Here is a 23,006-nt window from a genome sequence, read left to right on the forward strand (position 1 = left end):
TATAAATGCAACATTAACATTCATCACAATATAAATACCAGAAAGTCAGGAAATGCACAAGTTAAGGGCAAGCTTAATAAATTCCTATTGCCCTCATGTTTCTATTACTATGCAACTGACACTGTTTAATGCAAAACTTTTATGTACAGCACATAAAATGTGGGCACTTTAACTTTTAATTCCTTGCTTATTAGAAAAAAAATAAAGGCAAACCCATCCTTGCTGGAATGGGAGGTGGCAGCACACGCTGCTGTCTTAGGAATCGAATAACTCTTGAGACACCCCAGTCCACGAGGGTGGGCTGTGCCCCTATAACAAGTGATGAGCCAAGTCTGAAGCACAGACATCAGTGTCAATTATTCTATCTTGTCAGGAAGAAATAATGAGAGAATAACTCCTTGCTGCCTTCAACTGCCTCCCACCACCCCCACAGTTCTCCATCCATCACTGGGAGACTCCTCTTGACGACTCATTATGAAAGTAATGCCTTTCAGAATGGAATTTTCCACCTCTCTCCATCCCACCCACCCCTTGTACAACAGCTGTCTCATCTCACTACTAATCCTAATGTCATTGGCTCCAGGCATGTGCTAATAAGAAATGAATTACTCAGAGGAGGAGACAGCTCAAAAGACACATTAAAAAAAAAACCCCTCAAAACCACACATTTTCAGGGAAGGAGAGCACATGGGAAGGGGACTCTAGGCGTGTGAAAGAGGAGAGAGGAAGGTGCCAGGAACTGCAGTAAAATCAGAGTGAAAAGGTAGGGGAGCGCTGGGCAGACATTGGATTATTTAAGGGGTCAGTAGAGGAAATATGTGGCAAGTTTTTAGTAGCGTATACACTTGCAGTGCAGACTAGCTGTGAGGAAGCAATGCAAGGTGGTCAAGAGAAATGAGAATGACCTGTGTAGATGAAGGAGACAGTGTTAGAACTTAGGCTTATTACAAGAGTTGGGCTCTACTCCCATCTCTGCCACTGACTTAGCTGTGTTACCAAGTCACTTCAGCTCTCTATGGCTCAGTTTCCCCATGTGTGTGAAATGTGGATAACACTTATCTGCCTCTGTAAAGCACTTTGAAATTCATGGATGAAAAAGCACTAGATAAGTGCAAAGCATTATGGGTAAATCTAAAACACTGCTGTGGAGGAATTTCTAGAGACACAACACCCTCGACTGGTACGGGGTGCAACTTCTCACAATACCCTCCATTTGACTTGAAAGTTCTTAACCTCCTTTTCAAGAAAACTATTTGTTAGCTATATTACAGTAACGGCTACTAAAAGCTCAATATTCCCGGCTCCGAATACCTGCAGATACTACGGTATCTTCCTATATTTAGAACAGGATCCATAATAGTACCTTAATCAATGCAGAGTTACAACTGTAGAATTTTAACTGGTTCTGCTGTAAAAATCTGTAGCGCTCAGAGTCAATAAGTTCCAACATGAACATTCAGCTCCCATTTTCATTCAATGAACTGGGATTGCAGAAACAACTTTGCTTGAAGTAGAATTCTAAAGTGCCAGAAACATAATGGGATCATTAAAGCTTTAGAGGATTAAGAGGGAGAGGTATTTAGAGTGGTGAACAGGGCTGGGGGCAGATCAAATTATACAATGTAATGTCTGGAAATCTAAAACTTCTCAAATACCTTGCATACACTAAAAGAATGTGTTCCTGAAGCCCCAGATAGTTATACGTTTGTTATTTTAAGTAATAACAATTACACAGGATGATAAATCTTTCTTCTGCTACTTTTGTGTTCAGTGGTGCCAGAATTATGTATTTACCCCAGAAGCAAGATAAAATTCCCCTTTACAGAGATGCCTGAAAAGAGGTGTAACCATGACTCACTTTGGAGTCAGCTTGCTGTGATAATGCCAGGTGAATAAATATTAAGGACAAAAACCTGCCTTCAGACAGCTGATGGATGGAACATGTTGGGAATACCTGGAGAATGAACAGGGATCCCAGCTCTGCTGTTCAAGCACATTCATTTTGTATAACAACATGAGAGTATGGAAGCTAAGAAAACCAGAATAGCATCTACAACTATAACTGTAACATGTCACATACTATTTTGTTTAAACACTAAGTACCTGAGAAATAGATCCAGTTCTCAAAGTTTGGATCCAGATCTCAACTTTCCCAAAGTTTACAAGGCATTCAGATCCTAAGTTTTGGTTCTGGTACATCTCTGATAAAATACAAGATTTGCTCTATACCGACTCCTGTTGTTGATACCGACATAAAGGTGAGGAGGGGAAAACAGAGATATGCACCAAAAATATGTAGCTTCCCACTTATTAGTTATTGGTATCATAGTACCACCTACAGACCCCAGTTGAGATAAGGGCAACCTTGTGCTAGGTCCTGTACATATACCTGGTATGCATCTCTTTTCCCCAAATGAGCTTACAAAGGGAGAGAAAGGAAGTACTATTATCCCCATTTTATAGATGGGAAACTGAGGCATTCTTTCATCAGAAAATGCCAGTTTGTCAAAATAATTCTCTGGTCCAGGATAGAATTTTTGGCCAAAACCAGAGAAACACCCACCCCAGAACAGCCAATAGCTTGGTTAGGACACAGCTAGACTATAGGAAACCCAGGTTCAAGTCCCTGCTCTGTCTGATTCAGAGCATAGACTTGAACTTGGGTCTCTGACATCCCAAGCAAGTGCCCTAACAACTGGGATACAGAGTCAGTTTCTCTCTCTTTCCTTTTGGAGCAGTTCCTCTTTATATAAATTATTAAATATTAATTGGGCTAGAAAAGTGAGTACCCTAACCACCAGGCTATTGAATAGTCTGGAGGGGGTGTCTCCCTCTCTCTCTCTCTCTCTCATTTTTTCATGAAAACTTTCAAAAGGTCTCATTTTCATTCCACCACAGAACAAAAACAAATTCTGAAACCTCAAAATTTTTCAAGAAAGAGAAATCTTGTTTTCCAGCCAGCCTCACTAGCCAGAGAACTGGAGTCAAACCATATTGGCTAGAAACATATTTAAATGAGATTGTTGCTAGCAGGGCTCTAGCACAATTTCTGAGGCCATGTTATTTATGTATTAAGGAAAACCATGATAGTAAAACAATGCTATAGGCTAGCCTCCTATATAGTATGTAGTGTGTTTTTGAACATGTTCCGACACAATTCTGAGACAAAAAATACAGTGTACTCTGGTTAGGGATGCTATGAGAGAACTCTGCTAGCCCTCTCCTGTGTTTCAAGAAGCTCAGAGCTAGCACAGTTCTGATCCCAATGTGGACAAGCCATGACAAACCACAGTTGCTCTTTAAGAGCATGATATACAGGAGCCATGCAAACTTTAAAGACATTCAGGTCTGCTTCTCATCTTCCACACATCACTTTCCTACAATGCAAACCACAAGGCTACTTTGAAGTCCCCAAAAAAGAGATTGGAAGGAAAATAGAACAAAAGGACAAAGTTTTTTAAAAATGTACAAAGACAATTTCTGCCTTGTAGATGGTTATTGGCAAAGCTATGAACTGATTTTATTACAGGAGAGTTAGAATGTAAAGTTTTGTATTTATTTTTACAGCATGTGCTAATCTAAATTAATATTTGACATCACTGCCAGTATTTTAATCAATGCAAACTGCACCATATTTCATTATTGCTTAACTGTAGCAAGAGCTACATACAGTTTTTCATATATGCACCATAAAGATGACTGAAGGATTTAGCAAGTAGACATCTACAACTCCAAACTTCACCATTGGAGAGGGTTCAAAGAAAAGCAATGAGAATGATTAAAGAATTGGAAAACATGCCTTAAAAGTGATATACTGAAGGAGCTCAATCTGTTTAGATGAACAAAAAGAAGGTTACGGGTTGACTTGATCACGGTTTATTGGTACCTACTTGGGGAACAAAAATAGAGGGCTCTTCAATCTAGCAAACAAAGGCATAGCAAGATTCAATGGTTGGAAGTTGAAGTTAGACTAATTCAGTCTAGAAATAAGGTTTACATTTTAATTAAAAGGGTAATTAACCTTTGGAACAATTTACTAAGTATTAAGGTAGGTTCTCCCTGACCAGAAATTTTTTAATCAAGATGGGAATTTTTCTAAAGCCATGCTCTAGTTCAAGCACATCAGTTGGACTTGAGGCAGGAATTAATTCACAGAGTCGATGGCCTGTGTTATGCAGGAGGTTAGATTAGACAATTACTATAGTCACTTCTAGCCTTAAAAATCTATTAATCTAACCTCTCCACTTTCTTCATCACAAATATGTTTTGGAATATGTGTGAATGAAAATTCAGGTCTTTTTTTTTTCTAATTAACATCCTGTGATAGGGACTCAGTCAGGGCGGTGGAATCTACAGGGCTGGGGAGGGATGATCTATGTTTCTGCCCCTGCATCTAGAAACACCCCTCGCTCAGCTTTGCTTCCCCTCCAACTCCACCCAATGCCACCTAGCTCCAGTTACTGTCTCTCCATTGGCTGATTGGGAGCTGAGAGCCCAACAGATTCTGGTCAGATCTCAATCCAGCAGCCAGAGGGGGCAAGGACCACCTTTGCTAATTGGCAGACAATAATTGTGGCAATTATGGAGGGTGGAGGTGAGAACAAGACCTGGAGGGGCAGGAGCAGCTACCGTGGCACCTGGAGAGTGGGTAGGAGCTGGGGTGATTGTTCCCTCATTCAAGGTGCAGCCTCTGGATTCAGTGGGTGCCACTCTTCCTTCTGAGCTAATGCTGGCCCTTGCTTAAGGTTTGCTGTTAAAGTACTGGACTACTGGAGGTGCTTTAACTTATAGTCATCTACAATCCAGTGGCACTTATGTTAAGAGCAGGGATGTAAACACTAGTGTCGACCAAATTCCAGCCCTTGTAATTACAAATCTTCTGCCTACCTAAATGGCTTCCGAAGCTTCATTTAGATACAGTATTATTCACATTTGGTCCTAAACTTTTTACGGTGTTGTGCCACGTTTCATCTTAGAGGTGGCTGTATTTCAACTGTGAAGTGAGGCTTCTGTATATGAGTTTATGTAATCTTTTGAGCTGAAACCTAACATAGTCAATAATAATGATGATAATCCTTCAGACTGATGACGACTAAATGTTTATTCTTTGCTGTCTGAGCAAACCTAGCTAGAGATTATGGGCATGTGAATACATAACTGACCTCTGGATGAATAATAAGACGGTTGACACAAATGGTAACTTTTTCAGTACTGTGAACTTAAAAGAGTCTCGAAAAAGTTTGTAACCCTGAACACTCAAGAAATGCAAATCTAAGTTTACCAGATATTCCCCCTCTTGTTCCAGACTTCTGAAACCCGGAAGATTTCTTACCGACAATCTGCTTTCTGCTGCCAGCGTCTCCCACAATTCTGAGACATCTGGGCTGCTCCTCTCAACACTGCAGCTCACAGAGGCGGTCCAAAGATGCAATACTGTGTGCACTGGCCACTCATCTCTGTTCCTTCTTGCTGACAGCTGAGTCATTCCCCAACGGTGTAAAACTCTCAGAAGAATATCAGTAACGTCAATGGGAACACTACAACTATGTATAATAATTGGCATATGGCCTGCATCTTTATGATGCAACACAAATAAAATATCTGACCCTTTGGCATAATGCCATCCAGCATGGGTAGAATCGAGTCACTGCTAGCGGAAAGGAGAATAGTGGAGAAAACTTCCATTCTGCATCCCAGCGTCTCCACAACAGAGACAGCTGGGAAGTAGTGAGCAGTGAACAGAGATTTGGAATCTAAGGTAATAAATCCAGAAATAAGATAGATAAAAGGGACCTCCCCACACCCTTTGTTGTAAGAATTTCTCAAATGGCAACATCCTTTTTGGGTGATCACCTATAGTACCTTCCTGCCAAAGAAGGCCTCTGCTTTTGATAGAAAGCCAACCTAGTAGTGTTTGATGAAGATGCTGGCTGAAAACCAACTGGCTGCTCTGCACGAGTCAGCTAGAGAACTTGAGTGTGCCTTGAAAACCTCCAGAGCAGGGTTTTCTCATGCCTTGTAGGCCTCAACAATACAGAGCCTAATCCATCTAGTGATGGATGACTCGGAAACTCTGAATCCTGGACATTTAGACTGGAAGGACATGAACAGGGCATCCTGACCTCCTCATGGATTCTGTGTGCTTGATGTAGATTGTCAGCGTTCTCATGACATCCAAGATTTGCCACTTCTTTGTCAGATGTTGAAGCTTCGAACAGAATGAATGGAGGATGATTTCTTAGTAAGTATGGAAGGGAGAATTTACTTTAGGAAGAAAAGAGTTCTCAGTACCACCATCTTGTGAAACACACAATGAGTTCTTGCATAGACAATGCCACCAGCTCGGATACCCATTTAGCAGACGTCATAGCGACCAGAAAACAAGTTTTTATGAACAGGTAAAAGGCAGTCACTGAAGTGAGTGGCTAGAAGGGATGATCTATTAGATCCTTCAAAACTAGTGGTAGATCCCATTGAGCCAATCTGGCAGCTCATAGGAAGGTGGAGATTTGGGGATTCTATTGCACAAATTCCAGACACCATGGAAAGGATGCTGCTGAGAGCAGAAACTTGACGCTATGGTGCTGGATTGAAGGCCCTTGTCTATGCCTTCCAGTAGAAAGTCCAAAAGGACTGCAAACTCTGGATTCTTGGAGTCCATATCATGCCCTTGGCACCAGACACTGAACCTGGACCTGATGCAAAAGTATGTAAGGACCTGGGGACTAGAACCTGATCTACAGAGCCTGGGCTGGCTAATATTCCAACGGTGCCCCCTGGAAGCCATGCAAAGGCAAGGCCAGGGAGCCACATGGAGAGTAGGCGCTGCAGGAAATACCACCCATGTGACCCAGAATGACAGTATCCTATGGCCCTCTGATTGGCCAAATGCCCCTACTTAACCCCAGAGGTTGCTCCAGGAAGTTGTCTGAGCAACCACACAGACTTTGGCCTGCTGCAACACCAGACTTCACCTCGTCTCCTGATCTCTAGTCTCTGACTCCAGCCTGACTACGACTCCAGTTCCTGCCTCTCAAATTCTAAACTGGTACTGCCTGTGATCTCTGGTCTCTGATCCCGGCCTGATTCTTCTTTACGGGACCTGGCCTTGCGATTCCTCCAACTCCTGCCCAGTGACTCCCGTCACTGATGGGCAGATCTCAGCCCAACTGTGACCGCTAGGCAAGAATGCCTATGCCTTGCTTCCTTACAGAATATGCCTTTAAAGTCATGTCTCTCCTGGAAGCTAGCAAATTCTTGATTATGTTGGAAGACAGACCCGGCTTTGCTTAAGCTTTCCTTTCAATAACCAGGCTGTCAGCTGACACTGGTCTGGATCTGGATGGAGAAACTGCCCTTGCAAGATGATATCTGGTCTCCATGGTAACTGTAGTGGAAACTACTGTCAGGTCTATCAGGTCGGAAAACCAGGTCTCTTTGCCCAACAGGGAGTTATCAATATGACCGTTTCCTGCTCCCATCTTATTTTCTGAATCACTTTCCCCAGGGAAGGCAAGGTGGGAACACGAAGTAGGCCCGGGGGCCATGTGGGCCATGGAGTCGGAATCTATCTCCCTGGAGAAGTACCTTGGCTTCTTTGTATTCTTGCGGCTTGCAAACAAAATCAGCTGAAAGACCAAATGTCCTCGATAGCAGACTGAAGACCTCCTGATTCAGGCATTACTCCAGATTGTTGAGCTTGCACTTGCTGAGCCGGTCCACCTTCTGCTACAATTCCCCTTTTATGTGCATCGCGCTGAGAGATAGGAGAGACTGCTCTGCCATTTCATTATTTTCATCGCTTCTACGTGTAGCTTTGGGCTCCTTGTCCTTCCTTGGTTGTTTATGTACGTTACTGTAGTTGTGTTGTCTGCCTGAATTGGGATGTGATTTCCCTTCAGAGAGATCCAGAACTTTCGTTCAAGGGTGTACAAACTTTTTCGAGAATCTTTAAGTTCACCGTACTGAAAAAGTTACTAGCTTGACTGCTCTCAGTTTCAAAAGATTTATGCTTCCTCTAGATTTCAGGTTCCCTGGGTAGTTTGAAAACCCAGATGAGCATCCTGGCTCTCCAGGCTCGTATGGGTAGTGAGGACAAGAGGATCTGGAAGGCATAGGAGCAGGCCTTTGTGGATATTCTCATGCAATGGTTCTCTACCAGGGGTATGCGTACCCTGGGGGTACATCAACTTATCTAGATATTTGCCTAGTTTTACAATAGGCTAGATAAAAAGCACTAGCGAAGTCAGTGCAAACTAAAATGTCATATAGACAAATGAGAAAGTAAGCAATTTTTCAGTAACAGTGGGCGGTGACACTTTTGTATTTTTATGACAGATATTGTAAGGAAGTAGTCTTTAAGTGAGGTGAAACTTGGGGTACGCAAGACAAATCAGACTCCTGAAAGGGGTACAAGTCTAGAAAGGTTGAGGGAGCTGAGTGCCTAGATTGGGACTTGCACTTGGGTCTTTCATGAGTTCTGGGGAGGGATTCCAGGAGAAAGGATTGAAGGTACTTGTTGTGCGATCTTCACAATTGAGTGATTCCTATACATGATACCAGAAGGCCAAAAAGCTGAAGACACTGTGCTCTAGTACGACTTCTACAGGTAACAAGACCCTGTATTTTCTAGAACCTTTCAAGTGACAGCTAGATTTTTCTATCTATGTCCACTCCTAGGTGAGAGATGATGGTTGAAGGAATCAGGGAGCTCTTTTTTAATGTTGAAGACAAAGCCATTTGCTTTCAGGAGATCCAGAGTCTTAGCTGTGGCTTGGGATGGGGCTCTTATCAGGATGTTGTCGAGACAGGGTGTACTCTGTGCCTTGAGCCTGGCTATGATCACTACCTTACTTTTGTAAAGTCCCTGGTGACCGAACACAGTCCAAAAAGGCAAATTTTCTCAGGAGTCTGCAGTGACATGACCTTACAATCCACTGATGTCGGGAAGTCTCCTTGAAATAACAAGGCACTGTTGAGGCCATGGTTACCATTTGAAACTTATTTTTTTCAGAGTAGCAGCCGTGTTAGTCTGTATCTGCAAAAAGAACAGGAGTACTTGTGGCACCTTAGAGACTAACAAATTTATTAGAGCATAAGCTTTCGTGGGCTACAGCCCACTTCTTCGGATGCATATAGAATGGAACATATATTGAGGAGATATATATACACCCCTACAGAGAGCATGAACAGGTGGGAACAACTCTGAGTTGGTAAGACAACTCCCACCTGTTCATGCTCTCTGTATGTGTGTATATATATATCCTCAATATATGTTCCATTCTATATGCATCCGAAGAAGTGGGCTGTAGCCCACGAAAGCTTATGCTCTAATAAATTTGTTAGTCTCTAAGGTGCCACAAGTATTCCTTTTCTTTTATTTGGAACTGTGTCCTTGTCAGCAGCTTCTGAGCCTCTTAGGTCGAGGATGGCTCTAACTCCCCCACCTCAAGCTTCTGCACCATAAAGAAGATGGAGTAAAATCCTTAGAATGTTTCTTCTGAAGGCAGGCTTTCTAATACTCCTCTATCCAGAAGATGAGAAATCTTGTTCTGGGTTGGCTCACGTTTTTCAGGGCGGTTGGAAATGAGTGACTTGATGAAGAAAGGATAAGGTGGAGCCCTCAAGTTTGAGGGAGTACTCCTGGCTCACTGTGTCCTCCACCCATGTGTCCATTGTGGATGCATACCTCCGCTCTGTGAAGTGGGAAATTCTGCCTCCTAGCTTCAGCTCTGGGAGTAGGCACACCTGATCATTGTCATAAGGTGGTTTTGGAAGCTGCAGGGCCACCTCTGGGCTTTCCCCCCCAAACCTTGATTTCGGGGCTTACCTGTAGAGAATCTGCTTTCCCTTCACTGGTACTTCTGCGCGGTAGAGAGGGGAAAGGAGCATCTCTGTCTGAACATCGGCTTGTATTCTTTCCTGAGGGCACTTAACAAGGACAGGAGGAACTGCTTGTATTTCGCTGAATTTTCCACCACTTCTTCTAGCTTTGGTCCAAAGAGAATCGAGCCTGTACATTTTGCTGAGCACACAACCTGTTTAGAATGGGAATCCACCTTCCAAGGGTTGAACTGCACGTGGATGCCATGGCACTGGCTGAAAACTTCATTGTATTTAGTGAAGTTTTGGCTATAAACACTGTCGCTATGGAGATTTTTTTTTAAGAGTAGGGCTGAAATTGGTGTGATCTCTGTCCCTTAGTACCCTGAGATCCTCCAGCTAGGAGACATGCTCTAGCAAAGCATGTTGCTGTGAGACACACGCTCAAGGTAGGCAAAGAGGCCTCGAAGACTTTTTATGAGAGTGGCCTCCACTTTCCTGTCTGGTCCTTAGGGAAGAATTCCCCTTCTGAGGGGATAACCATATCACTTCCTAGGGATGCAACTGCAGCAGTGACCTTTGGGACCTCAGCAAGAGAGTCCTTTGGCTCCTGTAGCCTGTAGACCTGAGGAGATTTTTACTGATATATTTGCCTTTGTCAGGCTTGTCCCACCCCTCCATGATCACATTCTCAAAGGAAATTCCAGGGAATTGAAGCCTTAGGAGAGGATTCTGAGGGTATAAACTTGCATTGAGGCTTGCTCTCTGAAGCCTGTTGAGCTGGATCTGTACGGTAGATACAACCTTTCTGTACATGGCCTCGAACTGTGTGGGCAGGGACGAGGGGAGAATCTATGTTGTGTCTTCCCCTGAGCCTGCTCAGATATGAAGCCCAATAGTTCTCCTTCCTCTGCAGAGGAGGGGGAGAAGGAAGAGTTAGAGAGCACATTCCTCCTTGGCCCCTCCCCCCCCCATTCTTTTTCCTCTTTTTTGGTCTCTGCCCTTGTAGCCTGACTCACAGGCGAAGGCGCCCTACAGTGACTCTGATGAGGTATTTTACAGATTGCCTTCCACAGTGCCTGAAGCCCTCTAGGGAATTCTCTGATTCCTCCCCTGCAGGGTCCCAATCCTCTAGAGCAAGGAGAAATGTTTGCTGCCCGCATCCTCCTGCTCAATTGGAAGGGAGGGGCGCTGTTTATGGGCTCCTACCCCCAGGACATTTAGGAGTCATTTTAAGATTTGGGGGTGAGGAGGGGAACCTGTAGCCCCACCAGACTCTTTTCTTTAGAGTCCAGGACATATCCCATGGCCCAGCTGGATGAGGTCCTCCCTGTACTTCAAGCTTCTCTCTGCTCTGTTCCATAGCTCCAGGTCCATTTTCCCTACATTGGGGTGGTGGAGTCAGGTTGTCACATGCTTCTGACTGCTTGATATGTTAGAAAAGCAAAGGACTCACTTGTTCCAAAGAACGAAGTATTTACCTTATCTTATGTATCTATATGGTTCCCATCACTATAGTATCTGAGTGTACCACAATCTTTAATGTATTTCTCCTCACAGAACCCCTGAGAGATAGAGCAGTGCTATTAATCTAATTTTACAGATGGGGAACTGAGGCACAGAGAGATTAAGTGACTTGCCTAAGGTCACACAGGAAGTCTATAGAAGGGAATTGAGTACAGGCCTCCCAACAGCCAAGCTAGCACCCTAAACACTGGACCTTCCAAAATACAAATTATGCCTTCCACAGTGCCTGAAGCCCTCTAGGGACTGTTCTGTAGACTTCTAAGACTTCTGTTCCAAGACTTTATTCCCCTGATCCATCAAACTGGCACCTTTAGTTCACCAGAACTAAAACCATGAAGACTTCTTTTTAAGAGTATGTTGTGCTAGATACCATATCTGGCAAAAAAAAAAAAATTTTTTTTGGCCCCCTTCAGTTCAAGACTGTTGTAGTCAGTAATTCATAATGTAATCACTTTGAAGCTGGCTCTCTAATGTCTGGCTATGCTCATCTCATTTAACATAATGATTACTGCATAAATCCATGTGTTTATGTACTTTATCTGTTCCCTCAGACAGGTTACTGTGTCCTGGGAATCGTTATATATCAGTGCATCATGGAATATGGCTGCTAAAGTGTACAATAAAATTTTAATCTAGAAATAAAATAGCTGAATTACAAGTGTGTACTGTCTGAGATCATCCTGTAGTAATAACACCAAGAGACCACAACAGGTTGATTTAGAACAAAACCCATCATAGTGATTTACAGTATGATTGAACAGGTTTTGGAAGGAGGCCAAAAGCTTTGCAAGCAATATATTACGTCTAATCTAAACTCATCCAGTGCATGACACCAAAAATACAGTGTAATCACTGTAAACAGATCCTTGCACTTTGCCAGTCATATTTTTTAAACTGTGCATAATAGATGTTGGATTATTTCACACTGACAGCTGGGAGGGTCCCCTGCAATATTAACTTTTGTTCAGTAATGTGATTATGATGGTACTAAATGGGTTTGTTAAGATAATGAATAGACTACAGATTTAGTTGTCCTACTGATATTACAGTGATATCACTTAGGGCATTGTTCACCACAAAATTAATAGCCTAACACTTACCTGGGAGACTATATAGACTTCTTCCAAAAACAGATAGTCATCTCTGACATCAATTTGCTTCACAAGCTGCAAATCAAAAAGGATGATGATGCTGGCATTAGAAAGGTGGGATCAGTTAAGGAAAATATGTTTTTTCTAGCCAACACACAAGCCTGATGTCAAATCTGTCTTCACAGATTAAAAGGAGTTAGTTCCTCCTGGATAGAAATAATCTTCTGGAAGAGACAACAGTTCATTAAGCACTCTTAGTGGATCTGTGCAGGGTGTACCCAGAGAAAAGTAGTATGGAAACACAGTATGGTGACTCAAAAGGTGTTGGGACAAGGCTTACAAGAGCAAATTAAGTTTCCAACTTCATACAGGAAAGTGGTAGGCCTGTCTAATCCTTTTGATAGGGAAATATATTTAGAAATGTGGGGATAACGAGGCCATAGTGATTCTCATAGCTCCTGATACCAACATATGAACTCATGCCTTTGTGAAAACCAGGTAACAGAAAATATAAACATTCTCTGACTGAAGAAGCTTCATTAGGGCTTATACCCAGGTTGCAAATGTAGACCAAATATAATGGCATGCCTTTGTTGTATGTTATAGTCTGCATTTCTGGAGACTACATATAATATCTACTGTTTAGGCCAAGAATCCTGATCACCTTTGATCGAAGACAGGAGCTCAGTGTGTCTCACTCTATGACAATGTAAGGCACAGCCGTCTGGTTGATGAAGTTCTGTTTTCCTGGGAAGGGATCAACTCCTACTCCATGGCTTTAAATTCCAGCTAACAGATGCCCCAAAGAGCATCCTTCTTGTGTCACCAGTTCTCACATGAGGGAGATTTGGGTGGTTGACTCTGCCATTCAAGCCCACATCCAGACACATATACAACCCATATACAACTATATAATCTGCAAAATCTAAATCTTGCATCTTTTCTCTTGCTCAAACAAAACATCACTATCCTCAGCAGCCACAGTCACTTTTCTCATTACAAGGTAGAAGAAAATTGGGTTATGCCAGTAACAATCTTAAACCATTGCGGGTCTCTGCTCTCTGTCCTGATGCAGCACACAGACTTGGCAAAAAAAGCTTTTACCAAATTAACAATCCTTGCTGGAATTCCTTAGTGTCTCAGGATCTTCCAGAGGGCTTCTGTGTGGACACTATCAAATTATTTTGTGAAATCAAGGAAATTATCTTCTGCTGGAATTTTAAATCTCACTCAATGAGTCTTCTCAAATGCGAAAATCTGGTCTGAACACAACCTTCTGGCTCGAAATCCAGCCTATTCCTCTCATAGTACTTTGTCAACAGAAATTTTCATCCTATTCAAAATAATACAAAACACTGTTTCTAGGCGAAGCATCATTTGATATCCATGTCAGTTTATGGCTTTCCTTGTGTGGAAAAGTGTAATCCCAATGCAAAGATAGCTTAGTATGCAGAGTTCAACAAAACATTCACCATTGTCATCTGTCTTGGGAATGCCACATCTGCCCATAATGTATTCATATCAATATTAACACCACCAACCCGTGCATTTTGATCTTCCATGAGACAATGACATATTAACGGATCTGGTAAAGGAGGCTCTGCAATCAATAGAAACGGTCTTTGAACCATTCTTTTCTGTTGTTTGTTGGCACATACTACTGAACAATTGTGACTTTTGCGAGGTTCATCACAAAGTGAGTAGTCGTTATTCTTTAGTTTACAGGTTTCCATTGTTTCAGTGCTTTAGTAGCTTTCTTGCTCAATAATAAGCCTACATATTACCGGTGTGCATCATCCTCTCTTCCAGCATATAAAACAATCACACCTTCTGACAATAATTTGTCTTATCCAGTATCAGAGGGGTAGCCATGTTAGTCTGGATCTGTAAAAAGCAACAGAGAGTTCTGTGGCACCTTTAAGACTAACAGATGTATTGGAGCATAAGCTTTCGTGGGTGAATACCCACTTCGTCAGACGCATGTCTTATCCAGTTTACCTCCTCTTACTCAAAGTACATTTAGGCCAAATTTTCATTTCTCTGATAACTTGTATCAGTCTACCTGTGCTCCAAAGCGATCTAACATTCCAACACCCAATTCTTGTCTTAACCTTAATGCCATTTCAGATTAAGTTCCCTGCAACTTTCATTTTCCATCATCATCGTCGTTTCAGCTGGATTGCTGGTTGGCCGGTATTATCTTGTCTTTCGTCTAACAGACTGTAGTTCTCCACTATCAATGCCTGCATTGTCAAATCTGTGACAGACTGGTCTTCTCTCTGCATTGTTTCCATACCAGAAAGTATTTTTGCAAAGGTTGTTAGCCTGAGTCAAAACTCCTTACCAGGAGGACTGGTGGACTGCCTTTAAACTGGCTCCTACTCTTTGACCTGTCTGATTTGGATGGCCCTTCCAGGAATTCTGCTCCCTCCAGTGCAGCTCTCAGGGTCATCGGAGCATGCAAGCCTCCCACCAACTCAAGGTGTAGTCCGGGGGGAAAAGGATTGATTGGAACCTGGCCTGCATCTGCCTTGAGGCGAGTGGCGCACAATAGTCATTTTTGGCAACTCCTTAGATGAGTAGGGACCACCCTGAATTGGCAACATTTGACAGGACCATGGAGAACTTGCTCTGGAATCAGAGGAATGAGGTTGAGGAAGGGACAAAGTTATAGCCAGAAAGGAAGGGCCCTGCCAAGCATAAAGGCAGGAGGGAGATCAAGGATGTGAGAACTAACTGCCTTTGCCCAAAAAACTCACTTCACAAATATCTTTGGGTGCCAGAAAAACCTTTGGAAGAAGAACATAATGAAAATATCAGAGGACAGTGCTGGGCTGGGTACTGGGGCTGCGGAGAATGTACTGGCAGAACGACGATTACATAATGGCCTGTAAAGGCCAAGGGGGAATGGGTTTGCTAGAAGAAGGGCATAGCTGATGTCTTCTTTCTATGCTTTCGTTGGACATCCTGGCAGTCTGGCATACCTCCATGCCAACAGCAGGACTTCCCAGCAGTGCTGGAACTGGTGGAATAGAGGTAGTATGAGAATATCAATGACCAAAACACAGGTCTACTTTTCTCTTTTAAACTAGATAGCATAAAAACAGAATTTTGTAGCGAGAACAAGTTACCAAACAATTGCAAGAATCTCACACTTCTAAGAGGAAAAGATAAAATCAAATTGTCACTGAGTGTTGGAACTGGCATAACAACAGAATCCAGACACACAAAGATTTTCATGCAGAGTTTTCAGACTGACAAGACCCATTGTGCGTGGTGGTACCTTTTAGTTGTAAAAAAAACATATCTGAGACACACCAGTAAAAGTGGAGTCTAGAAATGAAGTGCAATTCTTTTCTTTAAAAGTCTGAAGTTTTCTATATCCTCATTCCCTCTATTCATCCTTTTAAAATGTCAATAACAAATTAATAAGTAGTGCTACACATTAGCAACTCAATTTGGTCCGGTTTAAGTTATGCAAGTGTTAATGTAAATGGCATAACACATTTCTAATTGCTTCACTGTAATTAGATGTTGCTCAATGATTCTGTGCATTTTCTGGTCTTGCACGTTTCTTTTTTTGGGACTCCTGTCCACGTAAAGATTTATCATAAACAAGAACTTGCAACGCAAACTATCACCCAACACCACCCCTTAATTGAGCCTCTTTTCAAAAACTTGCCCTGTATAGAAGAGATTACAAAGGTTGTAATTATTAGTTAATTCAACTTGATCTCATTTTTAACGTAGAAAATTGTCAATAAATGTTTTACATTTCAAAGATCGTAAACTAGTTGAATGAGTCAACAGAAGAAAACACAGGAGCTGTGAGCTATTTCCTCAAAAAGTAATTTGCTTTCTTGTTCTAAAACTTAAGTTAACGTACCTGGAAAAAGAAACAGGGAAAACTTCCTAGGGCTTAAGGTTCAAATGAGTCCTAGATGATACTAGTCGCGGAGCCCTACCTTCCAAAAGGCATTCTCTCCCCTTTGCCACCCATCCTTCTGAGCACCTGTATAAATGGAGGGAGACACTGAGTTGTGGTCAACTCCTTGTTCACGTGGGACCAGACAATGCGCCACCACCTTGTCACATATATAAAGCACTGCCATTGTGAAGTCTCTACCATAAGTTAGAGCACTCCTCAGACAAAGGGTGTCAGAATAATTTTTTTTCTTGACATATATTTTCAGTATGAAGAATAATGCAGTATGTAGGGCTACTAAGATCACAGTCACTTGGTGGTATCAAGAATTGCTAATGGTGTGCCACAAGTGCGGCCTCTGAATCAACTTCAGAATAAAACCCGCACGTTGAGCAGTCCAGATCCAATGCTCTGGTGGAACAGCTCCCTCTATGATGCTGATCTTCCACAGTTTCAGTGTAAGGAGTTATGAGATAATCTTGTCGGCGATCTACAGAAGACCACATGGTCTGTGTTTAGCCTTTCTTCAAATGGCTTAATATTGGAAATTAATCTTTTATGACATAAGGAAAGAAAAATGTAAATATACTGAGCTGCTGCAATGCTCTATTTGCAAAGTTAAAACTAAATCATCACATGAATTCCCAAACTAGGGCAAGCACTAGTTTTAGTCACTTTTTCCAGAGTAAGTCCTTGTATACTAACACTGTACTTTTATTGTAAACCTTTATATTTCATGGACCACTCTAAAAAAAAGGAACATTGTGTCAACTCAAACGACAAACTCCCATCTGCTCACACTAACAAATCTTTAATGCTTTTTATTTTACAAGCTACTTTAATATCTACAACCACATTTTAAAAGCAGATAATACCCAGAAGAATGCATAAGAAAGTTTTCTAATTTTAAAGTTAAAGGAATATTCTTAGTACCATCTCAAAGGTTTTTCCCTTTAAACATCAGCTCTCCCTCACTGGCTCTTGATCTCAGGTCATTAGAGCACAATACATTTATTTTAATGCCATTGATTTAGGGCGCCTGCAGCCTGCATCGCATCTTTTTGGATTAAAAATATTATACTTTTATCAGTGATGTACAGGAAGATATAGATTATCGTATATTTTTAGAGTTTTTTTTTAAAAATGTACTTAGAAAAATGAATTTTTGGAACCATAGCAAAGCTGGGGCTAACCTGGGGTTAAGCTAGAATTGTGAGGTATAGAATTCAGGTATTTTTCACCATAGCCAAAAAAGTGAGCTTCACACAAATAAAGCCAAAACAACGTAACAAAAAATAAAGTCACCCTCCCCTTTAGCTCCTTGGCAGCAGACAGACCCCATTTCCTGCTTCTATCTCTGTTTTCGACACTCTTGGCTTCTGATTGCAAAAAAAGTCATTTCCAAACTCTCTTTACCCAAAACCATCTCATCCCACTTGTGGTACTTGCTTTCACTCAACTGCAGCACTGTCATATATTATATTTTAGAGATATTATTACTGTCTCAGTGTGTCAATTTTAAAGTTCAAACTCAAGAAGTGGTCCTTCAAAAAGTGACTACATTGGCAGGTGGAATAAAGTAGATCACCCAATACACCTTTTCCACCCTCAATTAGAATGTACATTTCTATGAAAGGTTGGGGAGTCCTATGGTGTGAAAAAACAGAACTGCTTTTTTTCTTTATAAATGTTTCAAATCTGGACCACTATTATTTTTTGGCTAATTAATCTTTTGTCACTTCCCAAAGTACAGTCAGAAGCCTATTTTTCTACATATTTTAAAATTTCTCATGTTTCGGGCAATTATTTGCACAGGATGAGGCCTACTATGAAAAGCTACAGAAATAACAGAGTAAATGAAAGATGAATGAACAATTCTCTGAAGGAAGGTATATATTTGGATATATTCAGCAGCACTCTGAACATTGATTTCCAGTTTGGGATTTATTTATTTTCATTTCCCGTCCAGATTAAAAAACAGCTGCCCAGAACAAAAGTGGATCACTAAATGCAGCATTTATTCTTTAAAGATTTGATAGGGAAAAATGTTATTTGTAGTAAGGTGTGTGATACAATTTCAGCCTATTACTTTCAATGTTCATGCTCTAAAATATTTCTCAAAAATAATCAATTTAATGCAACTGTGATCTCTCTGGCAATGGTTTCTCCTGTTTTGCTGAAATATGTATAGACCCTAAATATTTACCTTAGCTACACTTCTTTTATACTGGAACCTGACAATGCTTGACGCAGATTTCATTGCTGCTGAAGGAAGTCCCTTGCAAGATTTAAAGCTTCACATTTTTCATCCAGTCCAACTGAAGTTCCATGTCAAATGATAAAATCAAAGCTCCTTCACTCCAGATCCCATGGAAAGACACTGATCATTTGGATTTCTTGTATACCGCAGATGTCATAATGCCCTTACGGTTTATGATGCTCACACACAGTCAACAGAACCCTTTAACTTTAAATTCTCTCAAAATTTGTAGTTGCTTATATCTGTGGAGAAGGAACTGTCAGAAGACCAGTTGGCTTGATCTTGTTTATGCCGCCATCCAGAATGCAGACTCTTGGATATTTGATTTGCACTAGATGAGCTGCAAACTGAAACAGATACACATCGTTAGTATGTTGTGTATTGTACTCCTTTTTCTGAGCTAAGAAAGCAAAGTGAAACAGGGGATAACCTTAATAATATCCCCATATAATATCTGCATTCATCTGTGAACCCCACAACAGAATTGCTTTCCTACTAACTACTATGGCATAGCAGCCCATAATGATTTGTTTGTATGCATTGCATTGCATTTGGTAGTCGTGAAAAGTGTCACATTTGTAGCTCTGAATTCTCTTTACAGATGATGTATTGTACTGGCATCTGCAGATCCAGTTTCCTCACCCATCGCTATTAGGATTCCTTAGCATCTGATCCAGAGGGACCATCTTCTAGTGGTGTAAAAGAGGAGATAAAATTCTCCATAGCCATCCAATTCCCGGCATCTGTCATTACAATCAGTGCTTTACCTTGACATTCAATTTCCCAACCAAATGTTGTTTGGAAAATACATAGCCATCTCCCACCCCCACAATTTAAGAAGTCTGTACAATGTTTGTTTCCTTCCTGATTTATCATCAATTACTATCCATTTGCACAACTCAGAGGAAGTATAAAGTACTAAGAATTACTTCTGTGCAGCCAACTAAATTACCAACTCCAACAGGGCAATAGCTTCCATTCAGGTGCCACCATGTGAACTGAGTTTGGCACAGTAAACCGTGGCTGGAAGAATTTTTTTGTCTACTTCCCATTTAAATGACCATGACACTACAATAGCTACCAAGATTTAAGATGATGTGGTTCAGCGTTACCTGCTCAATCCTAAAACAGAAAGACAGGGGCATTTCCTTTAAGGGCAACAAACAACAACAATTAATAGTAACAAAGTATTAAACTTCTTCCCCAGCTGGAACTTTCACCTTGTAATGAGTTTTATGACATCCTTGCTGTAAAGGCATTTTAAATATGCACGTATTTCATTTTTGTACATCTGTATGTCAAACAAAGTTATTGCATTTCTTTCCAAGTGATTCAGGTTAGACTTGAATAGGGAGTGAGAATTCAGCACATGATCTGTGATCACTGAAGACTTGTTCAGACAATATAAGGGGTCACAGCTGATCACAGTCAGGGAATTCCCAGGGTCATGTATCATGGAGGTACTACCCTAGGGAAGACCAAAGGTAAGTTACATTGGTGTGTCTTTCTCCTTCCTCATTGGCTTCTGTCAGTCAATGGAAGATTCAAAGGATTAAAAAAAAAATTACAGGCTATTAAGCAAGATGGGATATGTAACTGCCAAGTGATGTCAGCTTGCAACAGAGGAATAAATACCATGCATCCATGAAAAGCTCTCTGAACCAGAGCTGCTTGCGATATGCATTGAACTATTACTGAGGCATATTCAGACTCCCCTGCTATCTTTACAGTCACTAACTACACACAAACACGTATATGGATGATATATGAATGTGTTTCTTTTTTAAAAAAAGAAGTACTGTGCTATATTCATCAACAATATGCTGGAAAAATTACCATACGTTCTTAATGACATATTTATCTCATGCCATATCTATACCTCATCATACCTACATCATATATCTATCATATTTTATGCATTAATAACTCTTTAAAAGCTACATACAGTGTCTATTAATATTTTAAATTTTAAACTATAAATAGGGATTTAGCACACATAATTGCTTCTCATTTAGGGTTTGTACATCATACATCTTGTGCTACGCAGTACTTTTGCCATGCCCCAGTAATCAGGGTATAGTTAGAAATGAGCTTTCGTTGCATATTTGACAAATGGCCCATTTCAATCCTGCTGGTGTGCTGAGGGAGCCCCACGGCAATCAGACTGGAGAGGCCTGTGACAACTGGGAAACAGCAGTTGGAGTGGGGAGACCATCAGAGAAACAGAGAAAGAGAGTCTGCTAGCTGGGTGGTCTGAGGAGAGGAGTGATATTGTAGAGCGAGGAGAAGCAAGTATCCAAATAGTTCGGAGAGAGGCAGGACAGGAAAACTAACAGAGAGATGGGGACAAAGTGGCAGAGTAAGAGCTCTTGCAAGTAAAGAGTGACAGGACGTTGAGGAGCAGGCACTGATTCTAATGAAAAATTAAGTAAGAGAGTATGTGCTTGTTCTGGGGGAGAGGCTGAAGGGGTCACAGGAAGCATTTGGGAGAACTGTAGAGACCATTCATCAGGAAACTCAAAGAAATCCATTAATAGGACTTATCAAAGACCACCAGGGACAAACACCTAGGACAATATTATCATGATCATAAACTGAAGCAGCTAGATCAGGGGTCAGCAACCTATGGCAAAGTGCCAAAGGCGGCACTCGAGATGATTCTGAGTGGCACTCACATTGCCTGAGTCCCGGCCACCGGTCCCAGGTGCTCTGCTGCCAACCTGGGGTCCTGGCCCCCGGCCTGGGGCTCTGCAGCCGTCCCCAGCTGTGGCCCACTGCAGCTCAGCACCCCCACCTTAAAAATGGTTCCAGCAGCACTGTACTGGGATATTTTTAAGTCCTGATTTGCTACCTACATCACTATCACGTCATGTGGAACAGCACATTTGCGTTTGATGTTGTGCATGCCGTCTGTTGAGATTTTTTTCCCCACTGTAAGTTGAGGGGTACATTTGACAAAATGTCAGCTCCTAAGAAAGCAAAGTTAGATGTCTGTTCATTTCACTTCACAGCAACATTTGGTGGCTAAGTCGTGGCAAGGTTTTGGTGCACTTTGTAAACTGTTTTGATGCAATCAAGGCCTTTTTATCGGAAAAAGGACAAAACTACCCCAAACTGGATGATGACAAAGAGCTGTGTAAGCTCATGTTTCTAACTGACATCACCGCTCACCTAAACAAACTCAACCTCTGTCTCCAGGGTGCAGGGCAAATGGTTCTGGATCTTTATGAAATCTGGACGGCATTTGTTGTAAAACTAGCAGTTTTTTCTTGGGATATTCGAACTTCAACTTTCTGCTACTTCTAACACATAAAAGAGCTATCAACACGTTGCACTGTCAGTGTCGATAAGATTGGAACGTACATGCAAGAACTGGAATCAGAATTTTCTGACAGATTTCAAGATTTCTAGCGATTTGGCCCAATACTTACTTTTCTAATTAAACCTGAAAAGTTCAATGAAAGTGACTTGGATTTGTCTGTATTTAAGTGGATGGGTGTTGAAGATTTCGAAATGCAGCTTATTCCATTAAAAAGCTCAGAATTGTGGGCATCAAAGATTGGAGATTTGCGGAGTGCACTTAAAGCTACCGAGAGAGATCATGGGCCCTCTACTGTGATCTGCTGGACGTCCCTGCCAGTGAAATTTAACTGTTTGAAGAAAATTCCATTTGCAATGCTTTCAGCATTTGGATCCACATACCTGTATCAACAGGTATTTTCACACATGAAATCTGTCCTCTATCCCTCTCGGAGCCGGTTAACAACTGATCTCTCAGAAGCCTGTGTGCAGCTTAAAGTATCCAAATATGTGCCAGACATTGGAAAACTCAGCAAGGAAAAGCAAGGGCAAGGATCACACTAAACTGATAAGATCTGCATTTTAATTTAATTTTAAATTAAGCTTCTTAAACATTTTAAAAACCTTCTTTACTTTACATACAACAATAGTTTAGTTATATATTATAGACAGAGACCTTGTAAAAACATTAAAGTGTATTCCTGCACGCGAAACCTTAAATTCGAGTGAATAAATGAAGACTTGGCACACCACTTCTGAAAGGTTGCCGACCCCTGAGCTAGATCACGTCAACCACCTCACTGTCATGTGTATACTGTCAGCTGATAGTAGGTCTGGCCAGAAAAAGGACACCCTGGTCAAAGCCTAATCATAGCTCAGTCAGACAGGAGTAATATATGTATTAGACTCCTACCTGCATGTAATCAAGCTCCTCATAAGTCAACCAACGGAGGACAGTTGTTCCCAGTGTAGAAAGGTGATAGAGAGGCTTTGTATTCCGTCTGCCAGAGCAAGGTACAGAATCTTTCAGGTTGGGGGCTTAGACAGTGACATTCCCACACCCTAACTGCTCTCTGTGGTC

The 23,006-nt window shown here is 41.5% G+C and overlaps 1 protein-coding gene across 11 annotated transcripts in view; it reads right to left on the minus strand.

The window, feature by feature from the left end:
- Window positions 1-23,006, minus strand: part of TBCK (TBC1 domain containing kinase) — a 232,523-nt gene that overhangs the window by 35,399 nt on the left and 174,118 nt on the right. For 9 of the 11 annotated variants that reach the window (XM_034770805.1, XM_034770803.1, XM_034770808.1 and 6 more), the window contains one exon: window positions 18,572-18,972. In XM_034770805.1, the coding sequence (XP_034626696.1) occupies window positions 18,862-18,972 (111 nt within the window). In that variant the 3' untranslated portion in view covers window positions 18,572-18,861. Of the gene's footprint in view, window positions 1-12,449; window positions 12,516-17,157; window positions 18,973-23,006 lie in introns of those variants that run through there. The other 2 variants (XM_034770800.1, XM_034770804.1) reach the window with 2 other exon arrangements.

This window comes from Trachemys scripta, chromosome 5 (assembly GCF_013100865.1).
Source record: "Trachemys scripta elegans isolate TJP31775 chromosome 5, CAS_Tse_1.0, whole genome shotgun sequence".
Lineage (NCBI taxonomy): Eukaryota > Metazoa > Chordata > Testudines > Emydidae > Trachemys > Trachemys scripta.